The 17394-nt window shown below is 43.8% G+C and overlaps 1 protein-coding gene across 4 annotated transcripts in view; it reads right to left on the bottom strand.

The window, feature by feature from the left end:
* Positions 1-17394, bottom strand: part of JAG2 (jagged canonical Notch ligand 2) — a 119639-nt gene that overhangs the window by 18416 nt on the left and 83829 nt on the right. For 3 of the 4 annotated variants that reach the window (XM_080396419.1, XM_080396420.1, XM_080396421.1), the window contains exon 26: positions 4488-14925. In XM_080396419.1, the coding sequence (XP_080252545.1) occupies positions 14453-14925 (473 nt within the window). In that variant the 3' untranslated portion in view covers positions 4488-14452. The remainder of the gene's footprint in view (positions 1-4487; positions 14926-17394) is intronic. The other variant, XM_080396422.1, reaches the window with a different exon arrangement.

Below are 17394 nucleotides of genomic sequence, written 5' to 3'. Positions count from 1 at the left end.
TCTCCCCTTCATTTTAGCAAAGGGGACTGAGAGACCGCCTGCTATACATGCTTTGAAGGGGTGAGAACATTCAGTGTTACAGGGATCTTTAACATTACCAAAGGCATAGGTGGTTTGAGAGTTAAGGACAAGCATATTTGAACCAGAAGGAATGTACATGACTAAACAATGATGGTGACCAGTTACTGGGGCAAAGAGAAAGAGGCACTCCATCTCCCAGCGTCTTCCAAGCAATGTGGGCTTTAGTGAAACTCAAGCGATTGAGCTCAGTGATCTGGGTAAAGCCAGATTTAGCAATTCCTTCTGGTCATAAAAGCTATGACCCTGCTGGTTCTCACAGTTTAGTGGCGGGAAAGGGCTGAATTTGGTAAACTCAGACATAAATGTCGTGTGTTAAATTTATACAAAAGAGTGCAGCATTCTCTGTAGGGAAGCAGCCCTCTCACTGCATGGCAGCAGTGACTCATCAAAGGGTAGCAGCAGGCCTTTGCCCCCAGGAGGGTGTCTGGAAGCCATCCACAGCTGTCCCAGGGTAGCGGTGCTGCTGGCATCCCAGACCAGCTTCTCCACCCCCAAGGAAGCTTGCAGGCAGAGAGGGAGGGTTTTGCGTACCCGGAAAGGCACCTCCAAGAGGTCCAATGTCGGCAGCATCCTGCAGCGCCAGGACAGGAGCCTAACACATAGAGGTGTGCTGTTTCTGAAGATGGCAGATAAATGGCATCTGCATTGCTGTAAGCAGATCTGATGACAGTCAGCTTCATCCCACATTTATGTAAATGCAATTATCTGAACACTCAGAGACCCCTAAGCTTTCCCAGCCAACCACACTAGCCCTATCCCACTGATCCCTGCAATAACAAAAAAATCACAAACGTGTTAAAACACTACGAGAAACACAAGTTTTGTAACTCTCCAAATCCACTTTGGTTCCAGGACAATACTCTTGTAAGACAGAGGCCAATTTCCAGCTTTTGTCTGGAAGACAGCTTCACCTGCTGGGCAGAACCCCCTGGTACCAGCCCCCTGTTCCCCCATGGGGCACGCACACGGGTGACCAGAAATGCTGCCCCAAGCCCAAAGCTGAGCTTGGGCACTAGTTTGCTGTAAGGCTCATGGTATTAACCAGGCCTCCTATGAAAGGATCTTGAGCATGGAGGGTAACACAGGGAGCGGCGTGAAACCCATCGGGGAGAGTAACCAGAGCAGCTGCATCGCTATGGCAATGGAGATAAGGGGCAGCCCTCACACCGCAGCTGACGAGTGACATGTTTTCTAGCCCTTTCAATGCCTTGAAGTGTTTTCCTTCTTGACTAGAAGTAGCACAACTTAAAAACAATCAATGCCCCCTTGGAGAAAATTAAAAAAAAAAAAAAAAAAAAAAAGCAGCAGCATTTTTCCCTTCTATTTTTAAGTCTCATTTCACCACAATAGCTCCAATATTTCACTCCTGACTCAAAGGCAAAGTCCGAGGGAGCAGGATATGCTGTAGGGTATCTCTCTTGCCACACTATTCGTGTTATTTTCAAGTTCCTCTCTCCTGGGTTGATCTTGGCAGCAGATCACAGCGCCGGCGCAGCACAATGTAAACCGGAGCCATTGTTACTCCATCTCCCGCTCCTCATCGCTGCAACAACATTTCCCCACACGCCTCCCAGCAAATTGTTGCCATGTCCCGTCCCACCTTCCCCCCCCCTCCAAAATCCATTAGCCTGCTGCAGTTCAGCTATTCATCTAGCCCCCTCAGAGGCACCGAAATAAAATGGTTTCCCTTTGTCGGCTGACATTACGCAGGGCTTTGAGAACGGTCTTGGTGACAGCGGTAAGGAACTGGCTGCCTGATGGTTTGTGTCATATGTGCTGAGCGGGCAGAAAAGGGTCATAGGGAAGCAGGCAGCTAGTGAAACAGCCTTGAATGGCTTCATCCCCTTCCATCACCTGGTGAGGGCACAGCAGTGGGTCTGGTGGAGGGCTGGGGAGGTGACCTCTTCACATGGGATCAGGCTGTTGTGCCATCCTAGGAGCATACTGTGGTCTGGGGTGGCTTTTGCTGATGGAGCCAGAACTGAGAATGAGTTGCAATACCAACGGAAAGTGAGGGCTTCAGTCTTCATTAATGGCAGCAGATGCTGTCTGCTGGGGTTTTTGCTTACAAATTGGTGGCTAATGAGGCCCTGTATATCTGTGTATGCACGTGGGCTCACCCCTTCAACAACACAAAGCCAAACACAACACAAAGCTGATGCACAGCAGGGTGCTCAACCTCAGCTATCCCACCTTGCCTCTTGTGGGTGCATGTTACCCTGGCCCAGCAACTGCAGCAGAAGGATGCTCAGCCAGCAAAGCCAATCCCATCCCTGCAGAAATCCTCATGGCCATGCTCTGTCCCGGCTGGCAGTAGACGGTACCCACGATGGGCTGGGAGCAGCGATAAAAGCAACGTCCGTGGGAGTTCACTGCCAATTTCAGTGAAACAGGATCAAGCCTTCTGTCACTTGGCAACCCGCTTTATTAACATGAACTTGTATCTCTCTCTGCTGCTGTTTTTCCAAGGGCTATTCATGGTTCAAAGCTGTAGACAATACTGTTCCTTTCTTCACTCACCGCCACCTAGTTATCTCTGGCAGAGTGTGACTCTGGAGAGAAGCAATTTGAGAGAGGAAATACATTGGAGATGGAAATAGCATGGAAGATACAACAAGGACTTGACTTTCTTGTTTCTATCTTATTCAAGATTATGTTTCCTGACTGCATCCCCAAAGTCATTTGAGTTGTTCTAAAAATTAAGAAAGGAACAAAAAATAATTTTCATGCACATTATAGAAAATCCAGAGTGATTCTGCTGACTTCCATGGTGTGGGAGTGGGAAAGGGGGTTTGGAACCTGGCTCTTGGCTAAAGCATGAAATACAGGGAAGTCCAGGACCACAGGAGAAAGAAATGCTATATCCGATTCAGATACCTAGATGGGAACATTTCTGTCAGCATCCCAATTCATCGCCCACTGCAAAACCCATCTTGGTCTCTGCAAATATTCAGTGTCATAAAAATGCAGTAGGTGGACAGAAAAATATTACAATGGAAAATTCTACAAATAAAGACTGTGGCAAGACAGGTTTAATTGGGAGGAACGACTGATAAAACTCAAAGCCATATGTGTCAAATCTTGGGTGTAGTCCCTTTCCTTGGAAGTCTGTTGGATCAGTTCACCTGTACGGCAAGAAAATTTGTCTTCTCATGCTGGGCTTACCCCAAGTTCCCTGAATTGACACTGGAAGTTGATTAAGAAGCTTCCACAAATTTCATTCATGGAAAGGTGAAAATGAAATACATACACGCAAAGACAGGACAATTTTTATAGTGACAGCTTTGTAATTTCAACGAAACTTTTCTTGAAAGACCAAAGTTATCCTCCCATGGGTAAATCTGATCTGCTTTCTTTGATTTTCTGAAAAATGTATACATAGACTTAAGGTGGTAAGTTTGTAATGAATTAACCAAAAGGCATAATGGAGCATAAACAGAATAGAAAGAAAATGACAGGGAAGGTGTAAATACAATAACCTTGAGAAACAACAAAAACATCCAATCAGCCTTTCCCCCACTTGGCTGACCTGCAACAATTCAGGCTAAAAGGTGACCGCAGCCCCTGCGGGAGGGCCCAGTGGCCCTGCTCTGAGTGGTGCCCTGAGGCTGGAGGGGGCTCAGGGCAGCCCCATGGGCAGAGCTCCTGCTGCTGCCCCACCACCCAGGACCGAGACACTGGTCTGCAAAGCAGCACTGGGACACCAGATTATCCCCTCTGTACTTTTAAGGCCAAATGTTGGAAAGCCTCACCGGGACAGTAGCTCTGAAGAGACCCCAGGATGCCAAAATGCCCAAACTGAAACTTTCTATTTTGATCAAATCCAGCTTGATCGCAAAGGTTTCTCCTGCCTGATCCCAAATGGATTTGCAGATGGGGAAATTTATGAGAAATAAACAACTACAGTTAGATTAATACTTGCAGGCCTCTGGCTATCCTGGTAATAAATTAAAAAATTAAAAAAAAAAAAAAAAAGGGAAAAGGAAAAAAAGGAAAAGGAAAAGAAAAAGAAACAAAAAAAAAAAAAAGAAAAAGAAAAAAGACAGAGAAAAGAAAAAGAGACCTGACAGCAAATATTAGCAACAGATTTTTAACAGGTGGAGGAATTATCGTATGTATCTAGGAAAGAAAACAAAACAGGCACTCCTAAATCACTAGCGCTGTTTTAAACATGAGCTTTTAAATATAGTGTGTGAGCAGCAAATGAGTTCTAATTGAGGAAAGCTTGTAAACAAACAACAGCTTTCATCTGCAGCATCACAGGCAATACAGGCTTTGTGCTGGGGGTTGGACTGTGCTGCGAAGCCCAGGCCTGGGAGTGGAGGCAGGTACGGGTTCTGATCTCCCTGATGGATTTCAGGGCAGGAGCATCCTGGAGCAATGAGGAACAGCAAACCTGGACTCACCTTCTCAGGGTCTGGGTGAGCAAAGGGAGCAGCGTCAGGGCAGTGAACCAGGCACACACAAGGATCCCAGGGCTGCTCCATCTCATCCAGGTGCTGGAAAGAACCAGAGCAACATCTGGAGACAGCCTTGGAGCAGTCAACCTGCAGCGAGAGTCACTTTTTTAAACCTGCTTTGAGAGATGTCACTTGTCTTGAAGTAAGAGAGTTGAGGGCCCTTTCCAGTGTCCATGTGGGCATCTGATCCTTGCCACATTCACTTTTCATCTCCTGCTCTGGGTAAAGACTTGCCTCGACATCCAACATCTATCGAGCACCATGAAGAAGTATTGGAGGAGCGACCTGGGAAAATGGGAGTAGCAGAAAGGAGGGAATGCAGCTCTGAAAGATAGCTGGGGCTGCGGTCAGGGAAGAAAGGTCTGTTGCAGCAAAGCATGTGAAGCTAATGCTCAGCCTGTGATGCAAGAGCAGTGGAGATACAGCACGTCAGGAAATGTCTAAGCAGTGCAGATACAATCAGGCTGAAAACACACTGAGCATGCCAAGGAAGTAACCTTGAATGTCTGCTGGTATTTTTCTCTGGAAAGCAACAACAGGATATTACAAAGGGACAGAAACATGGACATGGTTGCCAGTGCTTACCTAGATATATAAATTACCTGCCCTGGAAATGAGCATGAAAGGGAAAACTGTTTATGCCCGGTTCCAGACCGGGGCTCCTTAAAAGGCCAGTGCTGGCTGTGCTGGCAGCGGTGCCCTGCTGAGCTGTCGCAGTCAGCTGGAGGTTTTGACAGCCGAACGGTTGCATTCAGTGTTAGAGTTCAGCATTTCCACTGGGTCTGCAGGGGACAGGCCATGAAAAACACTCCTGTTGCAAGAGAGGTGGGCTGCAGCGGCCAAGCTGTGTGTGCGTCGGGCATCTGCTGATAGCAAAAAGTAGCCCGCCTTAACTCAGATTTTATTTCCAGAAGTTTTAATTGCTCTCTGCTCCAAGAAATGATTAATCACCCAGATGAGCTGAAGTAGAAACTGGCAAATCAAAGCCACCCTTGTTTGGAAAACACTTTACCCACAACCCCCAGTTTAGCACCATACACCACAGCAGGAGAAACACAAACCCCAGCAGAATATAGCACCCGCAGCTCCCAACCCAAGTACCCAAATTTAGGCATGTCGATAGAGCAGCTTAACCCTGAGGATTGCTGGGACCCATATAGACCACCAGAGTCAATGGAAGCAGCAGGTGCTTGGAAACACTGCAAATCAAAGCACTCATTTAGGGCACTAAATATAGAGCAAAATTTAAACACCCGGACTGGAAAATGTCGGCCATGTAGTCCCTCCGTTGCATTTTGCTGTGGGTCTCGTGCACCCAAGCTGCTGCTGCATGATGCCCGTAGAAGGTGCTGGGTCTCTGCTCCCACCACCGCTGCTCATTAACAGGCTTTTATCCATGGTGACACAGTGCAAAGTAGGTTCTCCTCCTCACTTTTTTAGAGGATATTGCTGCACTTGAGATAACCTCACCGGTTTATCTGTACCGAAAGTGATGTCAGCGGGCTGTCAGAACACCTCCCTGCCCACCCATCACATCCATGCCGCCTCGGGGCTGTGTGCAAGGGTTGTCCCCGTGCCACCATGCCGGGGACCCTCTCCAGGCTGAGATTCGCATCCAGGCTCCCCGAGCAGCCCTCAACCAAGGCAGTGCCCTTGTGCTTCCCCGAGCACGGTCAACAGTGTCACGGGACAGCAGAGCTCTTTGCTACCCATTTTTAAAATTTTTTTTGGTTGTGATTTTATTAAAAAAAAAAAAAGAAAAGGAGGGAGCAGGGAGTTAAGAGAGGAGAGCTTGATGATCTGCACTCACCTTTTAACTCGCCCAAATGTCCAACTCCAGCAAATGCCTTGTTTTGTCTCCTGTTGAGAAGCTGCTGCACTCGCCATTTCCAGTTGCTTCTAGGAAGTGGAGGTTAGAAAATGCTGCAGCAGTGGAACCTTTGGTGCCATGTGGAAGGGACAGCCCTGCCCAGGGGACTTTCAGTCCCGTGGAAGGCAGGCCAGGTCAGGGATGTCATCTTGGCCGGAGCAAGGGCTGGCTTGCCCATCTCCTGTGCAGGCTGACCTGGGGTTCCAGTGCCCAATGGCCCTTTCTCACTCCGCTTGACACCTCCTTGTAAGTAACACATGGAGGATTTTGGAGTGTCACCTAGTCATGTAGGCATACATCAATGAAGGGACCACCAAAGAGGGAAGAACTAGATAAACTGGCAAAAGGAGAAACAGATACAAAACTGTCCCTGAATTTCTAATCCGTAGAGAGGTCAGGTCCTGGGACTGCATCCAGCAAGGGTATAAATGGAGGGAAAACTCCCCTTTCCCCAACAGCTATCATATGTTATTTTAAAATTATGTAACACAACTTTATATAAAACTATAGCTCCTAAATATATAGAACTGCAAATCTGAGCCATTTCTGGAGTTATGTTGCTGCTTTTCCCAGCATTAGTAAAACCTAAAAAAGCCCTGCCAGGGTATTTCCTCAGCTCCTAAAACAACGAGCTGTCTGCAGCAATTCTTAAACATGGGTGAGCTTTTAATAACAGGCAGCCCAGCCATGGACAGGAGCTGCCTCTCTCCACCAGATGACAGTGTGGAAAGCCACCCAGGCTGCTCTCCTCCTGGCTTGAGCAACCACATGTCTACCCAGGGCTGAGCATAGGACAACAGCCACTCAACCCTTCCTCCTTCTCCCTTTTGCCTCTCCAACAGCAAACCTGAGTGCTGGTTGTGCAGCATGAACATGGCCACGTTGGCCTCCCCTTGGAGAGTGCAGGGCTGTGGGTACACCGCTTCTGAGAAAGACTGTACCAGCTCTGACTCGTTGCACAGCTCTTCAACAGCAGAGAAATTGAAAAGGAACGAAGCAACGCAATGTGGTACCTACGTAACCCTCATGTCTGCAGTTGCTGATGTAGCGGTACCCAAAACATGGTCCTCTTCCACACTCACCGATGCCCACATCCTTTTCAGCCTCCTCCTTGGCAGGGAGGCTGCAGACTTAGTTCTTCTACTACCTTTGCATGCACAAATCCTGAGCATTGGCATATTCCCTCCCTAAAACAAACAGGATCACAGTGCTCAGGCCCAGTGTGGAAACCCTCACTCCATCTCCCAGCGCTGCTCCTTGCAGACAGTCATGGGTAGAGCAAGCTTCTCCAGGGACCCCGACTCTCAGAGCAGCAGGATTCAGACAGCTTTGCACCTTCGCTCTAACAAGAACCAGGCACATGCAGAAGCCAGGCACGACACAACCATCTCCGCTTCCTCCTCAGTCTCAAAGCCCACAGGGGCCAAAAAGCAACCAGCCCACCAGGGGCTGCCAAGAAAGGATTTGAATGAAGTAGAGAACAGTGCCGGTCTCTGTGGGGTGCCCACACATCAGGTGCTGTTCAGTTTGGTCATCCTGACTCAAATGTGGCAGAGAATAACTTGGAAAGGCATGGAGCTTATATAGGAAAACCAGCTGGAGATGTGGAACAGCATCTCTGCCAGTGGAGACAGAAGAGACTGCGACTCTGGACCTCAAGACTTAGCAAGAGAGGGGTGTCTGCACTGTAAATCCCAAACGATGTGAAGACAGACGGTGAAAAGGAAACAACTACTTGCTGTATTCACGCCACCTTATCAAGGAACAGGTTCACAACAAACAGAAGGAAGCACTTTTCTACCCAATTCACAGTGCAGTTGTGGAACTCATCGCTACAGGATGCTGTGGAGGCCTAAAGCATGAAAGGGATGATGCATGGAGAAGAGGAGCCTACCAAACATGTCTGTCGCAGGAAACCCCTAAACCACTGATCGACAGAAGCTGCATGGGTACGAGAAGGGCTCCTGCTGCAATTTGCTGCTTTATTGCACATTCTCTAAGCATCTTCCACTGGGCACTGCAGAACATAGGATGCCAGACTAGATGGACCCTTGATCTGCATCAGCTGTTGGCTGAATCAACTTCCACCCACAGGTAGGGTTTAGTTAATTAATAGGTGGGGTTATGCCCAGAGTTATGCCTCCAGGCAGATGGCCAAGCCTTCAAAGGACCTTACATACACCGCTGCCACAGCAGTTTCCAAACCTGCTCCACAGCTCCCTGCTCAACCTTCTTTCATATGCAGCCTATCAGCACGGCAAATCTGCCACAGGGAGAAGTCCCCTCCAACCCAAGCCTCCTTCAGATGGGTGGGAGAAAAGATGAGATAGCAGCTGAGAAAGATCTACAAGTTAACACACCTTTCCATACCAAACAGGGCTGAAGGATTTGCACTTGGTTGGGTTTGTGGTTTTTTTTGACAGAACATTTGAAAGCGATAGTCTCTCTTGGGAACCCCTAGGCCAGAAAACCGTGTGACTCCCTCATGGCAGCCTTGCATCCTTACAGGATTGTCACATTTACACTCGCAAAGCGATCCTTCTGCCTTATCCATCACTAGGAAAAAAGAAATAAATCTCAAATTGGTTTTCAGAAAAGCACACGTTCTTTGTGTCTCTGTGGTTATAAGGAGTAATATGGATGGAATATGGTTAATATGAACAAAAGCATAACGCCTCCTAAACACTGCCTGTTTAAGGTTTCCACTTCCCACCCCCCCACCCCCATCTAGAAAAGCCTGAAGACTTGCTGTCACAGAAAGAAATCAACTAAAGTTCCTCCTGTGAGTTTCTGAAGACCTGGTCATTTTCCACTCAAGCTAGTTGATTTACATAGTCCTTTCATAAAGGTATTGCAAAGTACCTTTTGAGAAGGATGTGCTCCATCTGCGTAGTTGTAGGAACAGGTTACAGGTACGAACTACAGGACTGGTTATTTGGCTGCAAGAATCATCAAGACGGCACTCTTCAGTCTTTGGGAAATTACATGCCTAGTGCAAATCCTGCCAACTCTTGGCAAATAACCTGGACTGTTAACTTTGAGACAGGGGAGTTGGGTACAAACATCGCCCTGTATATCTGTTTCTTCTTACTCCAGAAGTAGTATGTACAATGTAAAAAGGAGACTCCTATAAACCACCCAGATTTTACTAGTTTTTGCAAGGGAAAAGGTGACTCAGTGAGCCATGAAACTTAGTGATGCTTGCAGGAAAACCCACAAAACAACATCCAATTTAAGAATGTTGCCTATGATGTTCATTTAAAAAAATTGACTGCAAGCAGATGTTTACAATCACATGCTTGAAGATCAAACATTTGCACTTAGTGTAAGTCCCTGTCATGCTGAAAGAAACCACTTGTATAAAAATTAAAATCAGTAAGTTCCACATTTCCATACAGAAACATTGTGTACATGAAACTGGGTGCTGTAAAAGGGATGAACATGGGAAGGACTTAGTCATGTCTCATTCCCAAGGGGACCTTTTGCTCCTTTAATGTTTTATAAGCCCGTTCCTTATTCCACCATCTGCAATGAAATAAGGACAAGAGGTTAGTTAGGGACTGCTTTGCACTGAACAGAGCAAGTCTGAGATTCACATAGTTTTTCCAAATCAAGAACAAGATTCCTACTACGAGTGACTCAAACACCTGTTTTACTGTTGAGAGAAGAGAAAAAGCAAAGCCAACCTCTACCCTCCTCGCCCCCAGAGGTCACAGCTAGACTGCCTAACAGAAGGGATGCTAACTGCCTGGGACAGTTCACAAACTAGTTGAACTCTTCCTCAGGCTCATTCTTTCACTGTTGCATCCAAAGGACTAGGATAGCCCATCAGCACTCAAGATTAATGAGACAGCAATAGCACCATGACTGAATTGAACCAACCAAATTCCTGTGTGAGTCCTGTCCATGCTACCCCAATCCCTTGTTGTCCAAGCTACTTCACAACTAGTGGCCCAACTAATGTCCTCTGCAGCTTTCAAGGCAGTGACTAGAAATGCCTTTTAACTCTTAGGTTGTTCTTGAAGAAATATGGTAGGGCAGCAGCGAATTATTTTGCTAAATGAACTAACTTCCCACATAAGCATAGCTTGACCTCAAGGGGACTAGTTACATGGTCTGCTGGAGAACAAACCAGACAAGACCAAATGGCCAAAAGACTCAAGCTCACCGTGTTCCACATTCACACCAGATCTTGAAAAGAGCATCAGAGAAGAACAATTAGCCTGGAACTACTCATTCCTTAGAGCAACTTCAAGGAAGAGCTAATCTGTTCTTGTAGCAGATATGATTCTGGAACTAACACAATGCTTAGCACATGTGCACCAGCAAGAAGTTGAGATGTAAAAGTTCAACATTTCATGTAAAATAAGTCAAAAGGAAACAAAACTACTGAATAAGGTGTTGTGGAGCAAATGGAGAAGATGTGCAGTTAATTTAAGAGCAGTACAGAAATTAAATCTGCATAAAATATATCAAGTTAAACTGTGCAAGTCCAAAAGTTTACTTTTTGTTCCTCCTCCTCTTTTGTTCATCTTGTTTCACGTATCTCAGTCTACATAACTTGCCCTTGGTCATTGCATGAAGGTTGGCATAAAATAATTCTTGGTTTTGGCAGGCAAACAGCATTACCAGGTTGAACATTTGTCCATACTGGTTTTGTGAATCCATAGGGGAACAAAGCCTGGACACAGGATCAGCCATTGTGGAACGCTCTACCACTTTGTTTGGAACAGTGGGTGATGACCACTGTTGTGACTCATTACTTTCCATGCTATTTCAGTAACATAAAGCAGCAGAACCAGCACCTTCAGGAGCAGTGAGCTGCACAACAGAACAGCAACAGCCTTATTCTATATGTATATAAAAAAATTCTACTCTTTCTCCTTTTGCCTACAGCAGCAACACCCACTACATTTATTTGTATTCACGTAGAACCTCCAACAAGGAGCATTCTCTTTGCTATTTTAAGCACACTGTGAGTATCAAAAATTGCTCTCTGCAGCAGATACTCACACTAGTCTGAGACTACAGTATTTGGATCTTTAAAAAAAAACCACATTTTTCTACACTGGCCCTGTCCTGAGTGGTTACAGCATTGCTCCCACTACTTCTGAGGAGCTAATGGCAGCCACTAAGTTTTCCCAAGGCACCATGGAGTTGATTTTAGAAAGTCATTATTGAAAAAAGCATTGGTTCTTTATCTCAGCTTTCAATTTCCCCTCCCCCATCTCTTCAAGGGCAGGAGAAAGATATTTGAAAAGTGGAAGTCATAGATAACAATAGAATTTGATTTTGAGAGCTTCAAAACAGCTATCACCAAGATAAAGACAAGCCAATACTCCAAGGAAAACAGTAACAAAGTAACTGTATAATGACTGGAATAAAAACTTTACTATGATCTAGAATTCTGCTTTGGAGGTTGATAGCTACTAGGAAAAATTCAACTTTTGTATTGCATATTATCTTATGTAAGAGTTCAGCTTTTCCTACAGAAAATATTCTACACAAAACCCATTCAAGTCACGCAAGAAACAGGCACAGACCTACTAAACTGAAATTGGAGCACGACACGTAAAAGGTCTGAACGGCTGCACAACAGAGCAGAAGTCATTGCATGAAGGTTGGCATAAAATAATTCTTGGTTTTGGTAGGCAAACAGCATTACCAAGTTGAACATTTGTCCATACTGGTTTTGTGAATCCATAGGGGAACAAGGCCTGGACACGGGATCAGCCATTGGAGAACGCTCTACCACTTCATTTGAAACAGTGGGTGATGAAAAGAAAATGAAAAAGTCTTACTTTAGAAACCAGCTCAACTGGGCAAGAATATCCCTGCGTGCTCAAACAGCCCTCATCACCCAAGGAAGCAAACGATGCCGCTCGGAGGGCAGTCATCCCAAACCAGTAAGTGCCAGGTAAACCCAGCCTTGGTGCTTTGCAGAGGGGCAGTGCAGGGAGCGTCCCGGTTCAGGTACCAAAGGTGTCTGTGTCCCGAGACCACGGGTGGGATACCACCTCCTACGCACACTGTCAGCGGAGCAGTACTGGGCAGGGGACAGCGCTGCCAAGTTGGCTCAGGAGGTATCGGCACTTGGACGCAGGCTGTCAGCTCAGCTTGCAGGAAGTGCCAGGTATTAAATCAGGATTTTGACTCCTCCTTCAGCCCCATCACATCAGAACTCCAAGCACTTAGAAAGCAAACACAATCTGAAGTATCTTACACACAATGAGGGAATCATTTTATTAGTTTATGGAAGACAGCAGCATAACAGTACAAAAAGTTACAAGAGTAGCAGAAAAAAAAGAAGTGTTTTTGGTTTAAATACTCAGGATTATACTGGGGAACATGAGAAGGATAGTACCCTTTTCTAAACTAACTCCTAAGCAGGTTATCAAAATAAGTTTTGAATATTTAGCACAAGTAAAAAAGTTACAACAAACATCATTATAAAATGCTTTAATAAATAGTTTCTTTTCTGAAAGATTTTTTTAAAGAACATGTCAAAAAAATGTACTAAAACAGAAGATCCTGCAAAGCAAATCCTGCATTCCTGTATAAAATAACTGATTTTGAAACATTCATGTTTACATTGTTCATGGGCCAGAGTTTACACTCTCAAACATCCGCTCCTCTCACTGGTAGGGTAACTAGGTGTATGTAGTGTTATGCTTCTTCAGTAATTAAAATAAACTTACGGTTTGCCAAGTTAATAGCGATAATAAAGCCTTTAAAAAAAAAAATGTTAAGTCTTCCATTACAATAACCATTTCTAACGAGGTACTCCCATCTTCTGAGCTTGCCAGCCTTTTTTCTTTAGAACGAAAGATGAATAAAGCACAACAGAAACAAGACTGAGGAAAATATTGTTCCCTTCATTAGGCCTGTATTTAAACGCAAAAAAGTAATACCACATGTAATTAACATATTCACAAAAGAAAAAAACAATGCCTCACTATGTTGGTACTGTACAGTAGATGCACCCGTTAGTGTTCTTGAGATGGGCTGAACATGGGGATAAACAAACATTTCTGGATCTATTTACACGTAAGTGGTTATGTTCCTAAGTAAATACAAATGACCAACAGATTCCTAACATTGATTGTATTAACATAATTTTCTAACCTGGACATAATACCAAAAAAAAAAGTCTTATAAACTGCCATAAAACCTCCTTTTCTACAACATAAATTAAAAGGAATGACATGTAAAAAAAAAAAGACCAAAATATTTAAGTTATTAAATCAAATATACAGAGTGATTCATTTAATATGTACATATTTACAAAAAAAGCACTTTCACTATTAGAAAATAAACTGTGTCAGTTGGGGAACCTAGAGTTCTCACAATTTTACTATATTGATATGGCAGTCTTTGACAGTTGCTATAGAAAAAGTTTAATCTCAAGGCACTTGTCACATGCTTCAATACTGCAATTCTAAAGTAATTAAACAGAAATAAAAAGGCCACTTTTAAACCACAGTTGAAAGATCTCTATAATTATTTTTTTTTGTTCCTATTAAAAAGTGTGTAAGGCAAATTTGGGAAAAAATCTTACAGAAGCTACTAACGTAACAAGTGCTGTGAGCTGCCATTAATAGAGATTCAAAGTCAAGAAAGCAGTTTAAAGTTCACACAATTTCCTCAACCAGGAGGTTTTAAAGCCACCATTAAATTAGAGCAAGTAATAAAAAGAAATACATTCTGTAAACAGTGTACAGTCTTTTGTAATAAACTTTACACATATTGAAAATACAACCTCTCCTCTGCCACACAGCGAGTGTATTATAAGTAAACTTTACAAAAATAGCAACTATCAAAGATTACTCATTTTTTTCATCTGACAGTCATTGAATAATTTATACAAGGCTAAAGAAACAAAATAAATTTTATTTATTATTTTTATTTTTTTTTTACGCAAAATAAAGAAACTATGAACATTTGACTCCAGATATTTTTAGTCCTTGATGCAAAGTGGAGATGTCAATTTTTCCCCTCCCCAGTAAGCGTAGGCGCAGTCTGCCTACATTCCAAATACAGGTTAGTCTCTACTGCCTTCAAAGTTTGATGCATTCACATTTTTTACAGATCTGTTGTCCATTTTGCCTATTTGATGGGATTTCTTTACTGGACTGCTCTCTGACGTGTCAGATGCCTTTGTCGGCAAAGGCTTTGCGAGTTTGTGAGAGAGGAATTTGTCCATTTCCTCATCTCTTTCCTCCTCTTCATCCTCCTCTTCCTCATACTCTACATACTCCTCTACTGCATCACAAGTTCTTTTTTGAGGAGATATGAAGTTCTTGCATTCATAACGAATGTCTTTGTTACTGTAAGATCTGTCTATAGGATTTCTTATGGGATTTAAAGGTGCCCACTGGTTATTGGCACCCTCTTCTCTGGGAGGACGACTTCGCTCTCTCTCTTTTCTTCTCTTCCGAGTCCACCACACGCAGATGATTATACAAGTCAGCCATACAATACTAAATACCGCACAAAGAATTGGAACCAAATAATCTAGAGGGCAAATGAAAAAAAAAAAAACAAAAACAAAAACACAACACAAAGTCTTGAGTTAACAGAACTAGATCTATAGCACTGGACATATGCAGGAGAAGTATCCATACATAACTATGTTACCTCTCGAAAGATTTGTAAGAGTAAGCATCATTGCAGCACAATGATAATGGTCTGAATTCAGCAGTCCATCTAGAAATGCTCTTTACTAGTTTAAAATGAGTTTTCCCTGCGTACTGAGGTTTGGGGGGGGGGGGGGGGGGGGGGAATGCTACATTTGAGATTTTTTTTTTCCCCTCCAACAGAAAAGCTGGTTATATAAACAGAATCGCTTTCTCAAGCGCCTAAGGTAAGTTGACCCAGAAAACTTCAGTAATGACTCTCTCAAGGGGGGTGGAGGGAAGGTGGGGGGAAGAGTTGTAGGAGGCAGGCTATAGAGTATTATGCCTCTAAGTTGCTCTACAAGTACTGGCATTTGCATCAGAAGTATGTCCTGTGTTTACTATCAGAAGGAAGAGTCCTTTACCATCAAGTCCAGATCTATATATCAGCTATCTCAGAAAACATTCGGGTTAGAGCTATGTAATCAAATCATTCATGCACTCTTTAGGATGTTCCAGTTTTAGTTCAGAGTAAAACACCTGAGTATTGTCCCCAGAGACAGGAGTCTTTACTGCTCAATAAACAAAAGGAGTTATGGCAATTGCTTGTCTCCACGTTCCCAGTCACAAACCCCATGCGTGCTCTCCCAACCACACAGACCCAGGTTCTTTCTCTGGGAAATTCTTTTCCCCCATCTTCAAGGGCTTTACTACTAGGATAGAACATTTTTCTGCTTTTCTTGATAAGCAAGAATTCTCACATGGTAAGAGGCAATAAGACATGAGATGCTCGGCTTTTTGTAGAGACAACAGGACTGCTCAAAAGCTCTGTGTACAAATCATGTCAACCTACCGCTCCGATTTCCAATCCAAACAAATTCCCTCTGCAGCTTTAAGACAACTGCTTACAGAATAACCTGCAAATAGCTGTACAAAAACAATCAACTGCTTCAACACTATGGTCCATTCTAAAATTTAAGAATATGTTCAGAAGACCTTTAAGTGGAATATGACACGGTTTCAAACCTTTCCTTCTGATAAAGGGGGATAAACAAACTGTGGATGTGGTTGGCCTTAAGGGATCTAAAAACTGTATGTTAGTAGTCTGCAAAAGGATTGTCCTCTTAGGAGTAACTACTATTCTCTCCTCATTTTTCATAAGCAATCTAATATTAAACCATGAGTGGGGGGAGGAAATACTTCAGTGAAAAAAGGAGCTCTTCATACCAGCTTCCCCAAGATTACATCACATTCTCACTGCTATGACATCTAATAATTCATCATGAGCATGGATCTAAGTTTACTTTATTATTAAGATTCTTATACTGAGGTCTGTATACATATTCTGAACTTGGAATATTTTCTTCTTAAAGCTAGAGGAAACTTATGAAGCATTTAAATGATCGCTTCCATCCAGACACTTGAGCACCCCACAGAAATGAGATTCTCAGAGAGCTTTACACCACATTTTGTGATAGGTTTCTATCTAATTCACCCAATTAAGGGGCAGCAATAAAACAAATGAAATAAAAGAACATGAGAGTCCAGGTTGCACTTTACTTCATAACTGCACTTAAAGAACTAGGGGTGAGAAGTCAATACGAGCATCCATATTAAAATGAGGAGCCTGGAAACCATTCTCTATTACTAACTGCAAGAGAAGTCAAAGTCTCTCTGCTCTCTTAGGAAAATATTTGAATCTTATAGAGATGGGAGGAAATTAATCCCTATCCCTTTTACCCTAGCATTTAACACAATCAGAAGAAAGAGGCTAAGGGATGTCAGAATCTCAGCTTGATTCTTTATCTTCTACGCAATTTCTGTTCAATACAAGAACAAAGCTAGTACCCTCCTTCAGGAGAGCCAGGGAAGTAGTACATTTACCAGGGCTTTAACAGATAAAAGGCATTCCCTAGAAGGGAAACACAAGGGAAGTGGAACCAGGCAATTTACTAACTAATTGTTTGGACTATGGGCATAAGATCTTCCAGAAGATTATGTGGGGAAGGTCTAGGAAAAAGTTGGGAAAGTCTCTTGCTATTGTAAGATTTCCACTCTGGGGCTCAGTTGAACTTGAGCCGACTGCTGGTCTTCCAGCAGACCATCTCCTGCCTCCCCCAGGCAGGAACACAGGCATGCAGAGCTGTCACCTGCTTATACTGACGTGGCTCTTGGAGAGCCAATATTCAGAGATAAAGGTTTCCCCGGTCATACCACATCCTCATTAAGGGGGGTGGACATTACATTTTAAGTCAGCTGTGTGCTTGTGAGAAACGTTGAAAAAGACAGCAAAGTTTTATGTTATCATGGCCAAGTACTGGAGAATACTAGGCATCCTTAACTGTCATTAAGGTAAACAACACTTAAG

This window comes from Falco punctatus (genome assembly GCF_963210335.1).
Source record: "Falco punctatus genome assembly, chromosome: 7".
NCBI lineage: Eukaryota > Metazoa > Chordata > Aves > Falconiformes > Falconidae > Falco > Falco punctatus.
Note: the sequence above shows the minus strand (reverse complement) of the source record. Positions and strands in the feature narration are given on the sequence as shown.